Source organism: Antennarius striatus, chromosome 21, assembly GCF_040054535.1.
Source record: "Antennarius striatus isolate MH-2024 chromosome 21, ASM4005453v1, whole genome shotgun sequence".
NCBI classification, from domain to species: Eukaryota; Metazoa; Chordata; class Actinopteri; order Lophiiformes; family Antennariidae; genus Antennarius; species Antennarius striatus.
The window spans coordinates 7,459,012-7,483,550 of record NC_090796.1 but is presented as its reverse complement, the minus strand read 5'-3'; the positions used below and the strand labels follow the sequence as shown (position 1 = coordinate 7,483,550).

At 42.4% G+C, this 24,539-nt stretch overlaps 3 protein-coding genes across 7 annotated transcripts; 1 reads left to right on the top strand and 2 right to left on the bottom strand.

The window, feature by feature from the left end:
• Window positions 1–76: 76 nt before the first annotated feature.
• On the bottom strand, window positions 77–4,634 carry tepsin (TEPSIN adaptor related protein complex 4 accessory protein). 2 transcript variants are annotated; one of them, XM_068305767.1, is made up of 13 exons: window positions 4,536–4,634; window positions 4,085–4,157; window positions 3,643–3,734; window positions 3,435–3,528; window positions 3,279–3,346; window positions 3,117–3,198; window positions 2,820–2,891; window positions 2,541–2,732; window positions 2,222–2,384; window positions 2,006–2,119; window positions 1,802–1,880; window positions 1,578–1,712; window positions 77–1,492 (listed from the first exon to the last, which is right to left on the bottom strand). In XM_068305767.1, exons 1-13 carry the CDS (start codon window positions 4,572–4,574, stop codon window positions 848–850), a joined length of 1,848 nt encoding a protein of 615 aa, XP_068161868.1. In that variant the 5' UTR covers window positions 4,575–4,634; the 3' UTR covers window positions 77–847. The 2 variants fall into 2 exon arrangements, with proteins under 2 accessions (XP_068161868.1, XP_068161870.1); XM_068305769.1 differs by having other exon boundaries at window positions 2,541–2,729.
• A 172-nt stretch (window positions 4,635–4,806) lies between these two features.
• On the top strand, window positions 4,807–6,664 carry ndufaf8 (NADH:ubiquinone oxidoreductase complex assembly factor 8). Its single transcript, XM_068305146.1, has 3 exons — window positions 4,807–5,087; window positions 5,474–5,584; window positions 5,660–6,664. The coding sequence occupies exons 1-3, from the start codon at window positions 5,007–5,009 to the stop codon at window positions 5,678–5,680; spliced, it is 213 nt and encodes a 70-aa protein (XP_068161247.1). The 5' UTR covers window positions 4,807–5,006; the 3' UTR covers window positions 5,681–6,664.
• A 28-nt stretch (window positions 6,665–6,692) lies between these two features.
• slc38a10 (solute carrier family 38 member 10) lies at window positions 6,693–22,392 on the bottom strand. 4 transcript variants are annotated; one of them, XM_068305142.1, is made up of 18 exons: window positions 22,209–22,392; window positions 21,771–22,029; window positions 20,398–20,515; window positions 20,089–20,134; window positions 19,854–19,947; window positions 19,603–19,746; window positions 17,978–18,102; window positions 14,126–14,228; window positions 13,844–14,026; window positions 12,706–12,817; window positions 11,589–11,695; window positions 11,353–11,491; window positions 9,797–9,961; window positions 9,289–9,720; window positions 9,095–9,181; window positions 8,596–8,616; window positions 8,191–8,331; window positions 6,693–8,098 (listed from the first exon to the last, which is right to left on the bottom strand). In XM_068305142.1, exons 2-18 carry the CDS (start codon window positions 21,858–21,860, stop codon window positions 6,897–6,899), a joined length of 3,309 nt encoding a protein of 1,102 aa, XP_068161243.1. In that variant the 5' UTR covers window positions 21,861–22,029; window positions 22,209–22,392; the 3' UTR covers window positions 6,693–6,896. The 4 variants fall into 4 exon arrangements, with proteins under 4 accessions (XP_068161243.1, XP_068161242.1, XP_068161245.1 ...); XM_068305141.1 differs by lacking the exon at window positions 17,978–18,102 and adding an exon at window positions 17,105–17,229; XM_068305144.1 differs by lacking the exon at window positions 17,978–18,102 and adding an exon at window positions 17,105–17,229 and having other exon boundaries at window positions 12,706–12,814.
• Window positions 22,393–24,539: the final 2,147 nt, after the last annotated feature.

The following is a 24,539-nucleotide window of genomic DNA, read 5'->3' as shown; positions in this document are numbered from 1 at the left end:
TTAAGTATTTTGTTCTCACACAAAATAATTACCATCTGTGCATGTTCTTTGTATTGCATATCACATATTGATCATTCTGAATAACACTGATTGCAAATGTTTTATCACATCATTCCACTCATACATGCACACAATATGACGACAAATTCTTCCATTGGTTCTTCTAACATGCATACAGCCACTGTTATATCTTTTAATCAATGCAGGATGAACATAATAAATAGTTTATAAACTAACATTAGCTCAGTACCAAAAATTTGGAAGACATCTCATATGTAGTTTTATGAGTCCTCAAGAAGAGGGATAGTAGTGCAAATTACAACTGTATGGATTCTACTCGCAGAAGTTTCCTGGACTCAGATACTTGCAGCCACTCTACTGAGCTGAATATTTTAGATTCAACAGAGGACACTGGTACCAAGATAACATTTCAGTACATCAGGCAACCCAGAGATTTTAGTGCATATTGTAGACATGCACAAGTTGTTTCAGCTAAATGAACGAAATCCTGAGACAAAAGCAATTGTGAATAATGATCTGTAATTCAACATCCATTCTGGGGAAATACTACGGCAAAGCAGCAGCAGTCCGGCCCTCACTTAATATAGTTGAAGGGTTTCTTGTACTGAGGACTCAACTCATCCATATTTCAGTTAAATATCCTAAAATTTCTAATAAGCAAAAATGGTACGGAGGCACCGTACAGATTACAACATAAATCCCTTAGTGTGAATTATCTGTATGTGGTAATAATTGTACAGATTTGAGCTAAGTTTATAAAATTAAAAACATTTCTGAAACGATGGCATCATTGGTTGAACTAACAGTCCCAGTGGTAAAACATTGGTCAAAAGTTGACAAATGAGAAGGCTGATACTTGTTGGCTGCTTTCAGATGAAACTGAATTGCAAACAGAAGAAGTTTCGTCATTGGTTTCACTGATGCCGATATTTTTATGCACAACCAGATTCACCTTTAAACTTTTGTCCATCAAATCTGATTCTTTATGACAAAGGGGCCTCCCCTTAGTAACCAGCTCCATACCGCTGAACAGGGACAGTCTGCTGGAACAGGACTGATCCTGCTGGGGCTCATCTGGGGAGGAGGAGCACTTCTCTGTTTTAAGCTTTTGTTCTTCAGCATCTGATTCAGCCTCAGCAGTCAAGCTCTGGTCCAGCTGGTTTTGCACCAACTCTTTCTGAATAGGAGAGTGTTCGTCTTCACTGCAGTTATTTGTCAGCTCTCCAGTGGAGTCTCCCTGGGCCAGGGCCAGACTGAAAGAGGATGATGGGTGAGACTGTAGTTGTACTGGTAAGACGTCTGGTTTACAACAGTTGATGTTGGTATCGTCATTAGAGTGAGATGATAGTAAAAGTCCTGAGTATGTAGAAGTGGGAAGCTGATTATTTGATATCCGATGGCTGTTGTTTGCTGCATCCTGACATGGAGTGTGTGGAGATCCACCCATCAGAGCTTCAAACTGCCTCAGGATCTGATGAGGGGAAAACAACAACAACAACAACAATAACATTTGTCTGGTTCTGTCCAGCCAGTCTTATACTATATATTCTCCTTACCTTGGTGGCTTTGTTTGCCACTGGTCCTGGAGCTCCTTCACCCAGCTGCAGGAGCCTTCTTTGTGTTGCTCCAAACATTTGTTCCAGAGATAGAAGATCAGAGGTCAGGAGACATGACAGAGCACACAGTGCCCGCTGACAGATTGGAGGTAAACAAAGATATGTATATTAGATAAGTACCTTCAATAAAACCTGGATCCATAATATAGCTTAACTATTTTCACCATCTTAGCAGTGTTTGAGGGATCTTGAAGTTTCCTTGAGAGCAGCTCCAGCACAACCTCGCAGTTGAGAATGGAGCATCTGGCAGATCAAACAAGACAGGAATCAGGCAACATCACTCCAAACAAATATAATAAATTATATTTTAAAAAAACCTAATGAAATGCAGAAGGCTGTATTCTCATTCTGATTCTAACTGAAATTACTCTTTGATGAAGTGTTGGCTCTCTTCTCTGGACAGAAAAACCTTAGATCCTTCTGTAAGTCTGCTGATGAGCGCCATCTCCTGGCCACAGTCCCCCAAATGCAGAGCTTCCACCCTGGACACCACACAGTTTATGTCATAAAGTTTATGAGAATGAAATGAGGGTGATGTTTGGGAGTTAAAGTGGGACTTATTTTAAGCAAACACTGCCGCTAACCGTTCTGACAGGTCTCCACTGCTCTCTCGACTGGCCCCAGATTGGCTCCCGGCTGACTTGCTGTTTGCTGCAATATCCTGAGAGGAGTTGTGAGAGGAGCTGTTACTGCTGTCTGTCTCTTCCCAGCCACCTCCAACTTGTCCTGGGCACCGCGTGGTCAAAGCTGTGGTGGAAACAGTAATTCCAAGTATCAAAATGAAAAGTTTTCATAATCAAATGTGAGTCAGCCTTGAAAAATTGAAGTGGTTAACATTTTACAAACTGTAATTGGGTGTTAAAAATCCAAATCTATATCTCCATCATGCCAACAATGCTTTACCTTTTGGTCTAGAAGCAGACATGTTATAGGCACATGCAGGCATGGCCACCTCTATGGGTGCAGATGGTGCAACTACAGCCCGGTAGTTGTTTTCATGGAGACGGATTCCCTGGTGTTCAGTTGGGGGAAGGACAGCACTGGCCACTACTTCTGCAGCTTTCTGGATCTTATTCAGCAGTGAGTCATTGGCTGCTGAAAGGAACAGGTAAAGACAAAAGTACAGGTAAATGTATACAGTATGGACGGATTAGTGTTAGTTTGCAGATGTGTAGCTCTAACCTGCCCCTTGCTTTCCAGGGTTGTATCCAAAGCCCTGCAATCCTGATCTGCGGCAGATCCCTGAGCCCATACCTGGATAAAGACACACAGAATATCTACATAAAAACGCACAAATATTTATTGAGCTATTAGACACATATGCTTTGTTTGATATATCAGACAAAATAAAAATCATCGTCAGAATAAATTTTGACATTTCTCATTTAAGTTTTGATATTTATTGCATTCCATTTCTATAACCCTATTGCTGTATGACATTTGCAGGAATTTATCCAATTCCAGCCTGTTATTACTCACCCATTGATGGTGGGGGCACATTTAGAGGATAGATGCTGCTTTTGGCAGAAATTGTATCTGTGAAAAGCAACCTTGCCACTTCCTGCAAATATAAAAATACAAAATTTGATCTTTCAGGGATAAAATGATTGATTTGACACTTTATTAGAATGAGTGTCTCACCTGTGCTGTGTTTCTCACTTTCTGATACAATGCTGTGCCATGGATAGGATCAGGAGGACCACTATAAACTTCAAGAGAAAAACATCCAACAAGTGAATATTCAGCTGACAGATTTGTGACAGAGATTTTAATAGAGCTAAATTCAAGATGTGTAACCTGATGCTTGCTGGATGAAGGTGGAGTTCCTTCGAAGTTCGGTGAGGAACTGATTTGAGCCATGACCACAAAGATGGACAAAAATCTTCAGCACCTGAAATGCCAGAGGCATTTTCAGAACTCTGAATCATTCTCAAACATGGTTGGAAGGTCATTCAACACACAGTTTTGTTCAACAGACAGAAGTTACAATTTAATTTATTCTCACCTTGAGTTTGACATGACAGGATTCCACCAGCAGCCTTTCCAGAAGGTATTCCAGTAAACACTGACCATATCCTGTTGACTCATGGGAGATTTCTACAGTGTGACAATTATGAAGGTCCATACAGAGTGTGACAGACTTGGTATGTCTGATCCGACAGTCATTTATCTCTGGCTACAAAATACCAATGACGTCACATTAATAACACAGTAGAACACATCATATTAATGGATTTCAGCACTTTTTCTTGTTCAGATTCATACGGAATATTTAACAAACTCCAAATGTAAAGCAAATTTCAATCCTTTTTACAATTCCCAGATAAAACTTTTAAAAAAAAACAAGCAGCTCTAGGCAAAATCAGTTTCCTGCAACGTGTCGTGTTTGTTATCTTCAAAAGTTTTAAATGGCGCTGAAAAACAACAGAAGTTCTTTAGAAGGATACTTTCAATCTCCTGGAAAAGATAACCAGGACAGGGGTTTTCATCATCTGCTGTAGCCTTCATCAAAGTAGGAACCTGAAGACGATGGAGAACGTGAGAAAAGAATAATGTGATATTCCACAATTCAATTAACTACAGCAGAATCCGTACATTTTAGTTTGAAAAGCAGTGATATAGATATTAACACCCCAACACTATAGTGTAATACGTTAATACTGACCAAATATATAGATAAACAGATGTTAGACAGATTTAAATATGCTTTCAAGTGAACAGAAAGGTAGCATGAATACATTTACCCAATGTGTTTCTTTTTTAAATTAGCTTCCACACAGCTAGCAAGCTAATTGCCTGACAGCTTCAAACAGAGACGCAAAAGTGCATCATGCTCGTCACGTTCCAATTAGCTGATAATGGCTTCGATAATTGCTGATAACTGGAAATAACACTTACTTTCTGAAGGAAAGCTAAACGTTCCATGAATGTTGCCATGATTTAGCAATCCTGGCTGCGAGTTAGTCATTTTCCTCCTTCTGTGTTGGTAGAGGGAGAAGGCGGGGCTCAAGGTGACAGCTACCCAATCATGGGACACCTTCTAAGAATACGAGAGTCTATTGGTGGTCTGGTAGGGGAAATACAACGAATGAAAATCAGGAATACTAAACCAGCATTTTGACTGACATAAAGATGAGCGCATAAGAAGACTGTATTTCCACGGAACGTTTCCTTGCTGAGAGGTTGTCCGGTGTGGTGCTGTCCACGGATTACAAAACTATTAATTCTGATGTTTGATGTATGGATCGTTTACATGTTTCTTAAAATTGTTTTATTGAACCGTGTACGAGCGGTCGGGTTTGGATTTATCGGTTAATTCCTACCGTGCTCATCAGATGACTTAAGAACCAGGAGGACTGAAGAACAGAAATGTCCTTGCCAAATGTCTGGACTCGAACTCGAGAGAAATTAAGACTTTTCCCAGAAATCTTTTCACAGTGTGCAGAAGAGGTAAGCGGATAAAGTGGAATTGTTGTTTACACGAATAGTTGTCATTGAATTTAATTCCGAGTGGCTGTTAGTGCTATTTAAAATTACTTGACCGGACCAGTTCACCCTAGAGCTTCACGATTTCTGATGCAGATTGAATGATAAGAATTAAATGAATCATTGGATCATCAGAAGTCGTGACATGCATGATTTTAGTTTGGGATTAATAAGATATTATCCATCGATCGATCGTCATTCTGCAAAGAGAGTAGTTAGTAGTGGCTGTCCAACCCAACCCAATACAGTTTAGGTTGTAGAGTTCACTTACAGGTGTTGTATTAGACTTTTTTTCCAGATTGCAAAACATTTACTTTGCTGCATTCATCTGCTGTAAACTGCTGTTTCAGGCTGCAGTGTATGGGAAATGTGTGGGGGCCACAACAACAGGACAGGTGGAGCTGAAGAAGGATTTGTGTGCCAAGGAATTTGAAGCACTGAAGACCTGCTTCACTAATGCAGTGAGGGACAATATCAGTAACCCTCCTATTGTTTTAATGCAGTGATCACTGTTCTGATATGTCATGTAATTACAGGCGAAGAAAAGAGCCAAATGAATGGAAACCATACTGGATTTGTGGAAGGACCAGCCTCAGTTGTTCTGAGCTATTGGAGAAGACATGAAGGTCAAAGAATCTTTCTGTGACACTGGATACATGCAGTATTTTATGTCATTGATAACATGGAACTTTTACTTGATTTTGTAAATCAGTTGAACATGTGTTGCTGTTTTTTCAAGCATTGTTAAAACTGATGCAAATGAAAAATGCAGAGATAAATAAAACAGGTTTTTTTTTCAAATGTGTGAACACAAAACAACAGACATGGACGTCAGAGATTTTTTTTTAATTCATTGTATCAGAAAAATGCACAGGAATACAAAGCATATAGAAAACTAGCCTTTGGTACAAAGTAAAGCAGCATGTGTCAAAATGCTAACGGGAGAAATATTTGGAAATATTTAAAGAACTACGGTACAAAGAAATGTAGTCCGTATTTCTTTCTAATGTGCGAAAACATTACACATTATCATAATTACTGTTATACAGTAAAAATAAAACTGAAAAACTTCTAAATACTACAGCATATTGATTGGAAGGCACTGAAAAGTTGCTACAGATGGAATGTTGAGTAACGGTGTCATGGATGGAGACTGATTCATTGTCCAGTTTACCAGTAAGGCAACACCGTATTCCTCACACCCCCATTCGGTCACTTTCATTTGAAAGTATAGTGAAGCAGTTCTTAACAAGGTGACGATACACACATAACGTGTGTTACATGTAGGTTTAAAATATCCTTTAACATCGATCAGACATATTTACAATATTTACAGGTCAGAGTAACAAAAAAAGTGACAGAACGTTTAACAGAAAATCAGCACAGATACCATCCTAAAGCGAGGAAGACTCCACGTATCCAGAGGATTACAGAGGAGCGAAGGTGACTCAGTTAGAGCAAATATATTCAGACAGATCATATTGTATTTGCATAGGTGTGTATATATGTATATAATATATATAGAGGAATTGATATTTATTCACCCCCCCTCCCCCCCCAAAAAAGACATTTCAAAAATAAATTAATATTTACATATTTTGCACCTCAATATTCAGGCTTTGGGTAACTTCTAGAGTCCACAGAGATGGAGCGTACTTGTTTTGGTCCATAATATTCCTGCAGTACAGACAAAGTGATATCAGTCCACAGCATGAGAAGCTTCCTGTCGGTCTATAATGTGCTGCTGTCCAATGATTGGTTGTCTGATGTGCATCACGGGGTCTCCTCTTCCTCTGAGACCAACTTAATCTGCCGTGAGTGCACCACCGCCCCAGCCATTAGCCGTTCCTCCAGGGCCACATGCAGGTCTGGGCCTCCCAGCTCCAGCAGAGGCTCCAGCCCCGGTACACCAATGGCCTCCTCCCGAGGCCCTCCGGCCTCTCCGTGTCCCAGTTCCCTGCGCCTCCGCCTTAGATCCACGTCTCCCTGGTCTCTGCTCTTCTCCTGGGAGCCCTCGGGGGGAGCCTTCACTTTGACAGCCTTGTCTTGTGCACCTTCTCCAGGGTCTGCCTGAGCAGCAACGTTCTCTTTGAGGTCTCGTCCTCCGTTCTTCAAAGCCTCACCAGCTTCTATCTCGGGCCCCTGTGCAGCTCGCTCCAACTGGGCTAGCCTCTCACGCGCTTCCTCAGCATTTTCCTCATTCCTCACCCTCTCAATTTTCTTGTCTGCTTTCTGGATATCCAGCTGAAGTCTCTCTTCTGGCGCGTATTTCTCCTGTACTGCTCTCTCTTTCTCCAGTTTCTCTCTTTTCTCCCTTTCCACTTCCACCATTGCCTGAACTTCTTTCTCTATCCTCTCTTTCTCGGATCGCTCCCTCTCTAGCTCCTGTTTTCTGGCCAATATTTCCTTTTTCTCCCTCTCTAATTTCTCTTTTTCTAACCATTCTTTCTCAAACTTTTCTTTCTCCGCTCGTTCCAATTCCTGCTGTATCTCCTTCTCAAGCTGGTCTATCTCCATTCTTGCCTGAATCTCTTTCTCCAACTGCTCTTTCTTAAGGCTTTCAATTTTTGCCTTTTCCTCATCAAGGTTTCTTTCTTTATCTGCAAGTTTAGCTGCCAGATCATGATGAGGTGCAGGTTGAAGGTCATCAGGGTGTTTCTTTTCCAGTGGTACTCCCCTTGCCCCATGCTCAACCCTGATTTCGGACTCTCCTTCTGCTGCTACGAAACCATCCTTGTGAGGTGCTGGAACAACGACTTCAGGCGCCCTAACCGCAGCATCTTTCTTCCCAATCTGACCTTGATTCTGAACAGCGACATGATGCTCAGCCATTCCGCCCTGTGGAGCCACAACCACCTCATTGTCCTGGTTTGCGTCAGATGCCACGCCGGAGTCCTTCAGCTTTACTGCCACACCTTCCATCACCTCCAAATGTTCCTGGAGGCCCTTCTCTGCCTCACCATCAGCAGCAGCCCCTTTAAATAACAAATGCCATATATTTTTCTTCATCTGACCACTGAGGTTAAAGTGTGTAAAACTGTGTAAAACTAAAAATGTGCATACGCACCAGCGGGTTGTTTCTGGTGGATTTCCTTGTGTTGCTCTTCTATGACAGCCAGTAGCTTCTCCTGCTGGTCGAGAAGTCTCTTCTGTTGCTCTTGCTGCTCCTTGATCACCTGCAGCAGCACAGCGTGGTCGAGCTGGCCTTCTACATAACAGAGACATCAAAATTAAACCGTGTTCCAATATGCCTCCGAGCATTTATTCCGATCCAGGTCGTCTTAACATAAACCGGGATGGGCAGTAATGGGTAGAGCTCTGTAGACATACAATATACATTCTATGTTAGCGGGGCAAATTGAGTGGGTGGGTGCAAAGTATAGCAGCACATTATTTAGTTAGCTACGCCTATCGTTGAGTGAATGACAGTGACAGACTGAAGTCAAGAGAAAAGGCAAGAGGGAATTCATACCTGCAACCAGCTTTTTTATCACTGTGATAGGAGTCCGGGAGAAGAAGAAAGAAAAACAGGGGTAAAAACAGAGAAGGAGTGAGAGAGCAAAAAGTCAACAGAATAAGAAAGTCAACAAAAAACAAAAATGGTTGCGTAGTTTATCAAAAACAGGTCAAATATGCAGCAGAACGAACCATCAAAAATAAGCAAAGTGAGAAAGAACAGAACAGTGATTCACTTACAGGAGATTAAATAAAAATCAAACACACTGAGATGGAGAAGAGAGGCGGGGCTTAAACAACAGCGTTCTACTCATTCTATTTTACTTAATTGGAGATTGCTGTGATTAGTTGATCTGGACAAACTGTTTACCACTTGGCAATTGTTTTTATGACATCACATCCAATCAACTGTAGATATTCAAAAGTTAAAAAAAAAACCCCACCACTACTAAAAGGACACATCGGTAGGGCAAACGACCGAAAACTAGACCCCTGAATATTTATACTCCACTTACCATCCAACTTCTCGTCTGCTGTATCTTTGCTGTCTGCAGCTAGAAGCTCTTCTGCAGCGGGATGATGCTCTCCATCAGGAAGTGGAACTGAACATGAGTAAATATCACAAAATCAGTGTTGCATTTCCCTGGAGCTCGAGGTCGAGCTGTCCCAAACTGTCCGCAGTTATACAAGAACAGCAACAAATACTCACGTTTCCCCCCAGCATCTGGAGCATTATCCACTTGTGCCAGTGCAGCTGCTTTCTCTTTGACAGAATCTTTCACAGGATCGAGCATCTCAATTTTCTTCAGTGGAGGAATGTCCTGCTTCTTGTCTGCATTTGCGTTCGCCTTCTCCAGTACCTCATTGGACAGGACTTCTCCCCCACCCAAATCCACTTCCTCTTTTCTCACAACAGCCTCTACAGGCTTCAGTTTGTCCTCAACCTTGTCGTCTTGATTGTTCTCGATCTCCACAACGTGACCTTGCATTTCATCTCTTTTTGGTTCCGCCTCTGCTCCTGCAGCAGGTTGTATCTTATCCTCCTGCAGCTCAGCATCATTCTTTTTCTGGTCGACCTTCACCTCGTCATGAGGGATGGGCGGTTCATGGCGATGGGCCTCCCCCTCTGGTACGGCTACGCCTGAGTAAATAGTAGCAAACTGATGAATAAAGAACCAGTTTAGCTGCCAGCACCAGTTCTGGTTCAGCTCACTTACCAGCACCAGGGCGGTCCAACTGTGCCTCCTCTTCCTTCTTCTTATCAGGTAATTCTACTGGCCCTTTGATCTGGGGGGGTTCAGCCTTTTCTACACGTTCGACCAACTCCACAACTGGAGGGTGGGGCTTTTCCATCTCCGCTAGCTTCTCGTTCTGAGGATTATCTACATGCAGAGGAAAAATATAACTCATTAGATCACAGATCCTTCCAGATCGAGTAAAAACATCTTTATGAAATAAATTGATACAACCATAAAAACTAAGTTTTTATAAAAACTACATTTTTCACAGTTGTTTAGTACTGCTAACGGTGAACTTTTAATTCACCTTTATGTGAAAAATATGAGATGAATTACTGACTAAATTAAGAAATCATAAATTAGACACTTCAATGATCCCTCTAGTTTCTCTTGTCCTAGAAAAGAGTTGAATGACTGGATCACAATTTAACAACAGCCTTGATATGTACTCCTTATTTTATATGCATCTGAATTTATTACACACATAACTGTATGAAATAAAATAAATGAACGCCACAGCATCTCACACTAATATGTACCGATGGAGCCGAAACAACCTGGTAATACATGGAGACACTAGATGGCAGCAAACGCTGCCGTTGGCAACATTGACACAATTAGCACAGGTTGAAGAAATGATGAAGGGAGAGGTGAATGAATTAAAGCTGAAAGTGACAATAATTCAGAGCTCAGCTCGTATTATTATATAGACGAAAGGTTGACCTGGAATGACTGAAGACTGACTGCTCAAGTTTGAGGTCAGACAAAGAGAAATAACATTAAAACAAATTTGGACCCTGGAAAACGTAACTAATCTTTCATCCTAAAACTGGCATTGACTCAAAGGGCTGCTCTCCGTCTCATCTCCACTTCTTTCATCTGTACCCATCTATCCTCCCCCAACACACACTACACTTTTTGGTTCATACATCTGAAGCACGCAGGCATTTTATAGCTGCCACAGGAGATATGGGGGGAGATGGGGTTGTAGACAATGTATTTTTTGGGGAGGGGGGGGGTGGCAGGGGAAATGAACAGAGGTAGAGGGATGCAGAAATTACTCGAGTTTGAAGGGCATCACTTTCGCTCCATCAATGTCAAGCAATCAGCGACGCTCTCAGATATTATCGAGAGGTTATCTCCTCATCCTGGCCGTGTGTCTGACTCGCCGTCTGTCTTCCATCTTTTCTTTTCACAGAAATGGAAGAAACCTGATTTTTCTGTGGCCTCGTGCTTCCGTTTTAATCTCACTGGCCCTTCGACATAGTCCCGTATTCTCTTTACGTTGCTGTTTTATGGCGCTGCAGTACGCGTCTTTGACAATAAAAAAAGAAATAAACATGTCTCCTGTGAAGCCGGAGCGTTTTTGCATAAAATAATTACATGTAGCACTGTTGTCCACTCTCAGACGCTGCAGACAAGCTTGGCTCCGGCCCGTTGAGGTAAATGTTTCCATGGATCATTAGTCAACCACTTTAATCTTCAATCACATGCGTAAGTAATTGCAAGCCATTAGTGCATGTCATGATCTTTACCGTGCAGTTCAGGGAGATCTGGCAGCAGCAGATTGTTCTTTTCATGTAGTTGAGGAGAATCTCGGCCCTTACTGACTGAAATAGAGAGGGTGGTAAAGGTGCTGATCAGCAGGATGCCCAGACCTACACAGAGCACGAGCTGCAGGGTGGAGACAAACACAGGAAGACCAACAGGTTAGAAACTGATGAAACCATTTTCACAGAACAAATGACAAGAATCGTTCTGAGTTTGTCACCTGAGCGATGATCCCGTTCTTGTGGATCTTTCTGTAGATCAGGGCGGGACATATGAAGCAGATGAGGCTGCCCATGGTGGCACCAGTCAGACCCAAAATGGTTTCCACTGAAAGGAGAAGGAACAAATTATCCTGCGATGCTGTGGAGCTGTGATTGTTAGCCAGAAGGACTTTACCCCATGGGGTACTTCTGTCATTGTCAAAGTGGCCGTAGTGAATGAAAGATCTCACCAGAACAACCTAAACAAAGACACTCAACGGTATACAAAAGACATTCTCAGTTTTTTTTAAATGTTACGTAGCATTCACGTAAAAGTCAAGTGAAATTAACAGATTTGGTAGCTGTTACGTATTCATACAGACATTAATGAACTCACTAGATGAAAAAAGATACCAGAAAAAAAAAAGATGCAGGTATGAAGGGAGGTGGAGATGGACCATTGGGAACATTTTTCTAGATCTTCGCTCTTTATCACAAACCACATTGTCCCCCTCAAATTTAGTGTCCATTGTCCCCGAGGTCCTTACCTCCCCTCTCTGCTCAAACGATTAGTCTGATTAGACACACAAAGAAGCCAAATCCCCTTCTCTCTTTGTGTGTGTGTGTGTGTGTGTGTGTGTGTGTGTGTGTGTGTGTGTGTGTGTGTGTGTGTGTGTCAGATCACCTCATCAAAAGTTCATCTAACATCCACAATATAAAAGTATGCATAAAAAACAAACTCCTGCTAATCCATTTGAGATCTTTGAGAGGTGGATAGTCAGACTGGAAAACCTGAGAAAGCCAGTGATAGAGTGAATACCTGGATTTGTAGTTGTGTGTGTGTGTGTGTGTGAGAGAGAGTGAGAGAGAGAGCCTGTGAAAATAATAGCCCTATCTTCCCTTCTGCCGTCTAAGAGGAGATAAAAGTTAGGGTCCTGATTTAAGGACTGTGTTATAGTGTGACTGTCACTGACTCATAAAGTCACATTCACACACATCGTAAAGCTCCCCAGTTTACTCCACCCACATAAAGGAACACATGCACCTTCAAAACTTCCAGTCAGCAAGCTGCATGCACACGCACACGCACACACACACGCACACACACACACACACACACACACACTAGTTCCATACCGTTGGGTATGAGAATGCCTCCCAGCATTGTGCCAAACACAATGCAGAGGGTGATCGCCTTGAAGCGCAGAGGAGGCATGTATCCCCCGGCAGCAAACGTCCCATCCTTCTGCTGTCAGAAAGAGCCATTAAGAGAAAACATTATACTATGTAAAAAAAAAAAAAAAAAGTTAAGATTTATAATTGGATTATGAAGAATTTGTCATAGCTAGCATTGTAGATCAATTAATTCCTGTTGGCAATGTTCTGTGCTATTTTTGTCTTTTTACTATAAAACAACCTTTATGTGCTGATTAGGGTTACCTATGACGCATTTGTTGACATTACTATATGGTATTCTAAGATTTTTTACCTTCGGCACATTACCCATTAAATTTACAGGCTGTATATATAACAGCGAATGCCTGGTGTTCAGGTTCCTGTAATGTCAGGATTAAAAGAAGATTAATCTGATCGATTTATTCTCGGTTCTGATTGTGGCAAACTAGCTTTTCGTGACTTGGACAGCAATAATAGGTCAACAAATACAAATTCCTAACACACAGATTTAATAGTTGGTTGTATTAGTTTGATTAATATTCATGGGGGTTTTTTTAATTGGATGTTCAGTTCCAGATTTATATATTAGGATTAAATTTGTTTGATTAAGTTTAAATATCATGCAATTTCTTATTAAACCTAAAACTGTTATTTTCTAGAGTAGTTAAGTTCTTCCATGGGGTTGGGTGCTGGGGCAGCAGCATTGGATGAGTAACTGACTATTGGTACATTCCTGCTACAAACAATAATGATAAAATCGATCATATAAAATCTACTATTCGTCACCTCCTGGTCTGTAACAGATAAAACGTTTCTCAGCGTAGTTCCACCGCAGATGTTTTCAGGAAGCTCAGCTTGTATGATGCAACAAGTGTTGCCTCAGTTTTATAATGGGAATGCCAGTTCCACAATAATAAAGCAGCAAATTCAAAACCCAAACATTCTCCACTGGACGGGATCAACCCCAGTGTTTGCCTGCTGCCCGGAAACATGCATCTCATCTCCTTTTGTAAACTCAAGACATGTTTTTCCCTTCGGCTTTAGAGCTAGAAATGATTTGCCAAAAGCAGCTAGTTAGTCTAGAAGCGTTCGAGCTCACCTGCTGCTCAAAAAGCATGGTGTTGATGGCCTGGCGGCACGGCAGGATCATCATGGGGAATCCGACGGCGACGGACATCATAAAGCCCACGCGGATCATCTCCGTCACCAGGTTGGATGGGAAGTTCATCAGCACGTTCCCTTCGATGTTGTCTGTGAAACTGACGTAGCCGAAGAAACCCACCTGTAGAGACGTGGAGAGCAGTGACACCAATCTACCAGTTACTGAATGTGTGTGTGTGTGTAAATGAAGGATGTGTGCTCAGAGTGTGTTTCCACTCACAGTGATGTAGAAGATGGTGACCACTTTGAGGGCGGCGGTGAAAATGGAGTTGACGCGTTTGACGGACGGCTCGTCCAGGATGTCGTAGGTCGGCAGCACCTGTCTGTGACACACAAGCAGCACGACGATACAATCTGCTCGCTGCGCAATACACACACACACACACACAACCACATGCGCGCTGCTGCATTCACGTGCTGCTTGAACAGACACACAACTCGTCCCGTGGAGCGCGGTACTCCAGGTGAAGCGGTCCGTGGACGTTACATGAATCAACAGAGATGTTTTCTTTATGCAAACCGTGTTGTAGATTTATTTAATGAGCGGCCATATGGAGGCCCATTTGTGCCGCGCAGTAATCGAATGATGCATCTTTCTCCTCGTGTCCTTGTCAGGATCCACCTCAGACGAGTGATTTATCTCTGCTTGTTTAGCTCATTAAAGTTTAAACACTGTAAGACAGTCATCAGTAACACATCAAATTTAGATTTATACTGCCTGCAAAGCCGCGGTCAGATTTGTTCCTCGTTATTCGTGCCAATTCGCTAATGTAGATTTTCACATCATCTGCATTTGTTTGTTAATGAATGCAGTTCGATGCCGACTTCAGCAAAAACGTGTCCCGAGACAATCGCTTTAAAAGGCGAACAAGCCATCATAAGTAACCAGAGAGAGAGAGAATACCTTAGTAAGAACGCAGAATAACTACTAACTCAATCATTAATCAATACATCTGTTTTGAGATCTATCAATCGATTATTACGTCCAAAAACGGGCCGGTCATGATTTAGATGCTTGTAAATCCAGGCGTGAAACACTTCAACTTGCAAAGTTGTGTGTCTGTAAGTACACAAGCACATGAATGCAGGTTTTTTCAGCATGTGGATGTGAGGCGATATTGATTATTTCTTGATTTATGATTGTAAATATTATAATAGACATCTATTTTTAAACAGCAGTAATTGGAAACAGCGGTGATGTGTTTAGAAGGTGTTTTATAAGGAGTTCAGAGTCTACGTTCAGTGTGTGTGTGTGTGTGTGTGTAATTAGAGTGGGTGACTGTAGCAGAGACTAGCAGTGGTTGAACCTGAGACTGTGTCATATTGTGTCCTGTGCTATAAGAGGGTGAGGCAGAGTGTGGAGAGGACCTTCGGCACATTACCCATTAAATTTACAGGCTTTATATATAACAGCGAATGCCTGGTGGATTTTAGAGCATTATAAACTTTCCTGACAGAGTCTTTGTGCTCGCCTCCTCTCTTTCTCTCCCACCTGTGTGTACGTATGTGAACGTATAACCAGAGAGAAGGAGAGAGAGAGAAAGAAACCATGACTTTATCTGGTTTTTCGTCTCTTTCACACACTCTGGTTTCATGAGCTTAGCTCTTGTCCCGCGGTGCTTTTTCTTATTGCTTGTTTAATCTACAAACCAGTAAATCTCATAGCCAAGGTTAAATAAAACGGTATATTGTAAGTGGGGAGCAAAAGCACCTAATGGTCACTCAATAGCCTCGACTCAGAGGCTAATGTGTTTTTGCTTTAACGCTGCCCTTAAATGGAGGAAATATGACGGACAAGGTCTTCAAAGGGAACACGGGGGGAGCATGTGTGTGTGTGTGTGTGTGTTGGGTGGGCTTGAGCATGTGCTGTAGATAATATCATTAGCATGGGGTTGAAAGCACGCATCACAGAGGGTCATTTTCGCTCTACGTTTTCTTTATGCCCCTAACTGCCCGCCACGCAGCCAAAAACAACAGGGCCAGCTCCCATCCCATCATAATGGCGATGTTAAGTAATGTTTTAACTGAAAGTAAACATATTTCACGAATGTAATAAAAATCCGATGTGCTGAGGGCTGTTTAATCAGTCTGTGAATACATCAGTGTGTCCGTAGCGTGGCGGCGGTCCAGTGTGTTGATTAGTGGTTTGGCTGAAGCTGCCTGCCACCTAAAGGGGGGGCTCGCCTCGCTCAGCCTGACCACAGGCCAAGAAATCGTCCTGCCAAATATCACTCAGCACCGCTAGTAGGAACACAAGCATAAACATACACACAAGCGCGCACTGTCTTCGTCTTCCGCCGTGTGTGTGTGTGCACTTCGATTCCTAATGAACGCGCCCGCCGTACCATAAAGTTCTGTTGGCTTTGTGCGATTACATTAATTAAAGTCTTGTTTCAGTCTCAGGGCTACAGTCACCCGGTCCCGCCACTTACCTCACTCCCCTCTCACACAAACAAACCCATACAGTAACAACCACCCGAACATCTGGCTCCCAGTGACCTCACCAAACCCTCCCAGCATTCATCCCAGTCACTGTTCCAAGTCAAAAGATAAGACCTTCACTCACTGAAGCCCAGAGCAAGCAGAAAAAGCCAAGATGAAGACAAAAGAAAAGTGACGACAGAGCATGTAGATGAGTGAAAGTAGTGGCGGTACGGGCGCTCAGAGAAGCTGGGATTAAGCAAAATGCAGTAGAGTGGTGTGAATTCTGCAACGATTGTGGGGAAAGAGGGAGGAAGAAAAATAATCTTGACTTCTATACATTCAGTTTTTTGCCAGTTTCAAATTTGAAAAGTTGATTGGAATAAAAGAAAGTCAAGATGACAATCTAAGGGAGCTTCTTTCCAGCAAAATGTTTGCTGTCGAGTTCTATTTCAAATAAGGAAAGCTGCAGGGCGGACGAAAAGCAGTTTTAGATTCAGGTTATTTCTGGTTGGGACCTAAAGAGGAAACAAAAGACTGCAAGAAGCGCATTAGCTGAAACATGCAGCCTCCCTTTGCAAATAAAAATCCTCCTTGAAAAGTCAATTTAGCTGATTTTCACATGTAGCAGTGAAAGATTTATTTCATTTCAGGAGTGACAAAGCCCACAGCATGATTTTAGGATTACCATTATGTGCAGTGTGATCTGGAGTCTTCCTGCACAATGTTTTCAATACGTGGGCCCGTGCGAGTGGGGGGGGGGGAAGGGGGTACTTACGACTGACAGGCGCAGGCCATGCCACAGATGGGGAGACAGCGAAACACACCCTCCAAGCGTACGACATTGACCTGCCCTAGCCACCAGCCGCTGAGCAGCCCATGTTTGAATGAGGACACCACCATCTGAGGGGAAGGAGGTGGGAGGGAAGGGGGGGGTTACGGCACAAACCAAATTAAAAGTGGGGGTGGGAGTAGAAGGGGGCCGCACCCATGCCGACGTATCACAGATAATGAAATTGATGATAAGGAGAGAAAAAAAACAACAGAAAATTCAGAGAAGAAAACAACCTGAAGACAAGACGAGACGCCCCCTACTGAACTAAAACCTGTCACGGCTGACAAAAATTGAGAAATGAAGGTGATTTTTGGTGAATAAAAGTAAAAAAACCATAAAAGTGATGCAAAATAAAAAGGATTCCCTGGACAAAAAAAACAGAACAACACAGCACAGGTTTTCGATCAGCATTAGCGTTCTTCCTCTTGCTCTTCTGGTTACCTGATAAAGTCCCCCAAGAATAGAAGAGCGCTGCATAACCCTCCAGCCTCCCACACTGACACCCACACTGCCCCCCGGTGGGCGGGCAGAACGGATGAAACGTCACATACCTTAGAATGAACTCTTCCTCCTTATTACTACTGCCACCAAACACACACACACACGAGCGCAAAAGGCTCAGACCAAAACCCAAATGTGAAGGTGTGAATCTGGGATGGATGAGAGCGGGGCAGGAGGTTCAGGTAAGTAGAAGCGGGGGGGGGGGGGGCTGAGGAGCATAAAAGCTGCAGGAGAAACATGAGGCTTCCACACCCGAACCCCGCCGCTGCCCCTGTTGGTGTTATTTCTAGGGATGGTTTCTGAGGGTTTACTTACGGGTGACAGCAGAAGGTTGTGGCGATAATGGGCAGACACTGAATGATGCCCTTCAAGCGCCACAGGTGAGCCCGTTCTACCCAGGAGCCTGAGATTATGCCGTAGCGTAGAGACGACAACACTATCTACAGCGCCGGCGACAGAAGGAGCGGGTGGGACGGAGAGGGAAAAAAAAGTGGAACAAAAAGACGTGGTGCAATGGAAAGAAAGGAAGGGGGTGAAAGAGGGAGGAAAGGAGGGAAGATACATCACTGTTAGAGGGTTTAGGGGTCTGGACTGGGCCGGGCCTGGATCTGAAGCCAGACACACACACCACTCCAAGGCTCAGGTTAACGTCATGCTATAAAACGACAAGTCACATCACGCAAAGAGGCAGTAAACAGCAGTGAGGAGTCTGTGGAGGCAACGCTACAGGTTAGTAAAAACACACAGACACACACACACACATGGTGTGTGAATTTCTCAGCATAAGTGAATCACACAAGGCAGAAAACTGAGCTGGGTGATCACAGGAGTCGGATTCGGTGCTGCTTAGTGTTGACCTGAAACAGCAGACCGGTTGTAGAATGTGTGTGTGTGTGTGTGTGTGTGTGAGTGTGTGTGTGTGTGTGTGTGTGTGTTTGTGTCCCTTTGAGTAACTGTCAATACTCAGAACCACATTTTAAATATTTTGCTCGAAGCAAAAAAACCGTAAACCAAAAATATTTTGTTGATCTATGACTTTGCCAAACAACGCCTCAGGACGTCATTGGTCACTGAGGTGGACAAGCCATTGTAAGACATTTTATGATATATTTAATTGATTAAAGATATTTCACAATAATTGATATTAAAAAATAATAAAATATCAGCCACAGTTTGCACTGTGGATATTCTGTCGCCTCGGAGGCACGACACCAAGGTTGCGGTAACAACAATTGATGAAAGACGCATCTTTCACCCTGCGGGCAGAAAAAACAGACAAAAACAAACTAGTTCTTTGTTTTAATAACAGCTGAAATGCAGCCAGAAGAGCCACATGATCCAATCACCTCAAAGACACCAGCAGAACATTACCAAATCAAAGGGATGGAGCAGCAGGAGAAACTAAAGAGTCGACTTGTGGAACTCCTGAACAGTTTATATTCATATTTTCCTGTCTTCCTGAAGGAATCGTGACCAAATTACCACTGACATCAGTTATGACATCAGAGGAGCTGAGGTGATACCGAATGAACGGAATGTTTTCTGCCTTGTGTGATTTTAGTGTAATTTACTCCTCAAAAAAAGAGGAGCAATACGATAACATGTTAATAAAGAACTTACAATTTTATAAAAAAGATAAATGAGAAACAATAAGTTAGATTTAAACAAAACAACATTTAAGCAATTGATATTATGAGAACCAAATAACTTTCCTTACATTGAAATATAGATCAAGTCAATACGTTTTAGCAGGCTGAAAATGTATTGCTGTTCACACCCTGGTTGACAAACTCAACAGTTTTACCTAATTAACATGTAATATGTAGAGTATTATTCTTGGAACAGGGTAACTATAAATGATGCCCTTTATACGACAAACAGCAGCATCGCTGACGTTCTGTTCTGCTGGAGTCTATTCAGATGTACTGAGCTGGGCTCACCGTGAACATGAAGAGGGTGTAGAACATGAGAGCCATAGCAGAAAAGGACTGGATGGAGGACATCATGTTCCTCTGCAGACTCAGAGGGAGGACGATGAACACAGACACAGCGATCAGCAGCAGCACGCGGAAGCTGAAGGTAACCTTCAGAGAACAAATACAGCCGCTTGTTAAGGACTCTTTGGTTGCTTAGAAGTAACACATTGGAGATAAAGATGAAGACTCGAATATGAAGAATTCTGATCACGAACCTCTAAACCCAAAAGCTGAGCAAAGATATTCGAGCCCAGATCAGCGATCACAACGTAGAAGGCGATACAGGTCCCCAGCATCAAGCCGATCATACTGCAGAGACGGGGAAGGAAAATTACCGTCAGGGTCTATGGTTGTGGAGATAAATCCATTTCATTCTTTATTTATGGAAATTCAAGTGATAATAAACACAAACACAGAATAATGTGTGGGGGGGACAAAAACAAGGCTTGCCTCGTCTCCACCAGGGTTTTTCCTGTTTTACCATAAGCATGGAAGGCTGCAGAGATGGGAAGAACAAGCAGATTAACAGGTGGGAGCGTCCGTATTTCCTGTGTGTGTACATAACCTTATAGCAAAACTTAAACTTGGTTAGAGTCTCACGTCTCATCGTTATCACTGGTTACCAAAGCAATACTTCACTCATACATGTTTTCACTTCTACTGCTGTTTCAAGAAAAGAGTAACACCATGACAAAATCCTTCCAGTGGAAAATCTGACATTTATTAATTACTAAGATTTTTTTTATTATTTAGACCCACCTAATCCTGCATAGGTCCTTCTTTTAGTGTTGCTCGCAGTGAGTACCAGGAACATACAAGACTTGTGGGTCATCCAGGAGCAGAAGAACAAAAGTAGTGTTCCCAGTACTATCCCACACTGGAAGATGACAGACGGACACTTAATACACTCACAGGAAAAACCGGCAAAATTTATATTTCTTTTGATACGTGTGCAAACTCAACAGGCACAAAAAGGCAGCTTCCTGATCAAACAGGGACGGTGAATTTTATCAATGAATGAAGTCGTGCAGGATGCCGTTGTTTGATACTAATTGTTCGATTGCCTGGAACATCTGGAACACGTTTTACATTCAGAAAGCAAAAATGAAGCACGATTAGTTTATCTCAATAGAGTCATGGAATATTTAACCATCAATCTCTGACGTTCTATGTTATTCTGTCATACTCTCCAGTGCAAATAAACAACAGTGTGAACGTATTAAAAAAATAGATTACCTATTAATTTACCGCTTGCAATCATGAAATTATATTTTAACCATATGGGTGATCGATAACGACTGAGAAATATCAATATCAGGCTTATTTAGTGGAAATGGTTAAAAACAAAAAACAAAAAAAAGGTTAATGCATTCACACAGCAGATGGAGATGCGACTGGGCAGTAGTTTCATGTTTCTGTATCAGGTTATCTACTTCGTTTAAAAATTTAAGACATGTCCTATAAAACATTTTGCTAATGTAATAGGCCAATCAAAGTTAAATAAAATACAAATACATGGATACCTCATAATGCTCTACAACTAATAATAACTTGGATAATAATACAGACCTGGGAGACCAATATATATGTATGGTGGAGGCAGGAGCTCTCAGTGTTTTCTAGCTACTGATGTTTCTGTTGTTGTCAGCATTACAGACACACAACCACATTTTACAAAATATACGACTGAACCATTTCCTCTCCCATTCCAGTCAATATAACGGGTCAGTGTTTGTGGAGATCTTCTGTCGGCACCTGTGCAGTCGGCACCTGTGCAGTCGGCACCTGTGCAGTCGGCACCTGTGCAGTCGGCACCTGTGCAGTCGGCACCTGTGCAGTCGGCACCTGTGCAGTCGGCACCTGTGCAGTCGGCACCTGTGCAGTCGGCACCTGTGCAGTCGGCACCTGTGCAGTCGGCACCTGTGCAGTCGGCACCTGTGCAGTCGGCACCTGTGCAGTCGGCACCTGTGCAGTCGGCACCTGTGCAGTCGGCACCTGTGCAGTCGGCACCTGTGCAGTCGGCACCTGTGCAGTCGGCACCTGTGCAGTCGGCACCTGTGCAGTCGGCACCTGTGCAGTCGGCACCTGTGCAGTCGGCACCTGTGCAGTCGGCACCTGTGCCGCTGACCCACCTGTTTGAAGCAGAAGGGCATGGTGAGCACGCTGACCCCCACGATGCTGTTGACCACGTTCATGATCAGACCCCAGTTTGAAGCCGTCATTGTGAGCCGTTTGACGACAGGCTCTCCTTCTTCTGTAAGAAAATGTCAAACGCCACCGGGACGGCAGCTCATCGAAGGAAATCGATGGGGCAGAACTGCTCCAAAAGCGGGGATCAAAAATTCCGGGGGTGTTTTTCCTGACTCCTCCGTCGGTAAGTGACGTGGCGCTCTGTTAAAACACAAAGACCGCTGAGATTGAGGCTTCACTCTACGGGCTGCCGTCTTCAGACACACTTTCGTCTCACGAATCACAAATGCGATTAAAGGTAAGATTCAAAGGAAAGAAGCGTAAAAATTAATCGAAAATAAAACCCGAGCTATTGTATCGTAGTAATTGTATTCGCTCACCTCTCTTAGGGACTACTGCGCCCGACGCCTTACTGCCTTATTTACGTCATCCTCGGTAATTTTCTAGTAATAAACGCGCATTAATTTTTATAAACTCAGTCTTTGCGTGTGGGGGAATAAAGGTTAACGGTATCTCCTTTTAAGTGATAAAGTGGAAGCCTTTTAGCGACGCGTTTCCAGGAAGTGGGTGTTGTAGTAGAAGAGGTGAAGCAAGACAACACAGACTGACGGCTGCATGCCTGTTGAAATGGAGACGCGTCCCCTAGTGGTCACATGCGGTAATGACTGGTGCGCTTCGAGGCGCTTAGCCTGACCTATGTCCTTATAACGTCATCATGATTATATGTCCAGGGATGTTGGTGGACATAAAGATCCATCCATCCATCCATCCATCCATCCATCCATCCGTCTATCCATCATCCATCCATTCATCCATCTGGCAAATTAGACATAGTGAATGTGGCTAATTACAAATAGTGTCTTCACCACAACTTTATATAACCATGACAAATTTTTGTGACTTTTGATATTCTGACCTTTTAAAATTTTTATTTTCTATGATTTCTATGAAAATATATTTTTTAAAAGCAGATCGGACCAACCTGAGCACAAACACTTGTATTGTGTTGATGGCTATCATTAACTAATGTATGTTGTGAGGAGGGCAACATTTATATTTATTTAAGAGTAATATTAATTAAATTAAAATGCTTTGGAACCATCAATTTTTTTTATTTTTTTGTGCAACTTGTCTTAAATAAGATCTTAGATTTTTGTTTTCATATTTCAATCCTGATTCTTGCACTGATAAAAAGATGTTAGACTGAGTAGCAGTGCAGCAGCTGCACCAGCTGCTATGCAGCACCTTTCTGTGACATTGTGAGTTAGAAAAGAAAATCAAGGAGAAAAAAAAATCCTTAAACGGATCTACTGCCAAATAATGGTGGTTGTTAAAATTCAAATTGAAGATTTGACTGGGCTGCAGCGGATTAAAGCTAGGGCTACAGGTTCAGCAACACCCTTCATTTTATTTATGGTGTTTTTCTTCCTTTTAAATTATGCTTTCTGAACCTCTGCTGCATCAGACAAAGAGAGGAATACTGTACATTTCACTATACTATATCTTCCTGACAGCTATGGATAAATGTTGCTGTTCAGAATCTGTCTGTCAGAAGCAGTTTTAAAATATTATCATGTGCTTATAAAATACATTTAATAGTTAAAGGTTAAACCAGTGGCTCTAATGCTTCAACTTTTGACTTTTTACAAATACATTGTCTACTTTAGCGCCTCTGTCACATGTCAGATGTCTGAATTGCTGTCAGCCCCAGCAAAGACTAATATCCTGTCATGAACTTTCATTTAAGTAGTTTAATTTAAATATTACTGCTTCAGGCTTAAAACAGGCAAAAGAATGACTAGTTTGCAAAAAGCAGGGGGAGAAAAGAAATACAAATGTAGGTAGCTACCAAAATACTCATCATAAAACTTCTTAGGTTTATCTTGTGAACATTTAAAGTGGACCTGAGGCTGGAATCTATTGGACAACATGACTTTATAATGAGTTATATTAAGCAAACTGTTGCTGACATGTTGATGCATCATCTTAAAACATTTACACATCACATTTATTTGCAGTAATAAATCTTTCTTGATTAATTTTTTGGCATAATTTGGAATGAAGGGCTTTAAGCTACAAATACTTTCATTGTTTTCTTTTAAAACCGTAATAACAATATCAAAAACATGCACGGATCCTGTTTTTCCAGATGCCTCAGATTCCCTCCAGGAAAGGGAAGCAGGCAGCAGAGGGATGTGAGGCCTTCAGGTGTGAGTGGGAGAAATAATGACTAAACCAGAGCAAGTCGGCCGTGGATGACATCAGAGAAAATAGCCCAAGCACCTGAAATGTAGCTGGCAGGAGCCGGGTTTATTTCTGTCAGGCAAAGCTTCTGCCTGCTGCCCCCTCTGATAGATGACTATTGTGTTGTTTGACCAGGAAAGAGAAGAAGGGGTGAGGAGCTACGAAGGGGGGGGTGTTGGCCTGAGAGTTTTCCCCCAGCCATGTGAGCTTTTCCCTGGGGATGACAGATTTTCAGAAGCAGGGATGTGATGAAGCTTTGAATGGCGGACGGGGAAGTTTTGGATTGTAGACGTGTCTAAATGTGTGTTGTGGGTGTGCAACAAAGTCCTGTCAGAAAAAAAAAGTTGTAAATTCTTTCCACATCCTCTCTGAAGATGCACATTTAGAAACTTAAATGTTATCAATTGAATATAAAGCACCTATTCATCTCTGGCTTTTATAAATCCAACATAAATAAAGTTGATTGT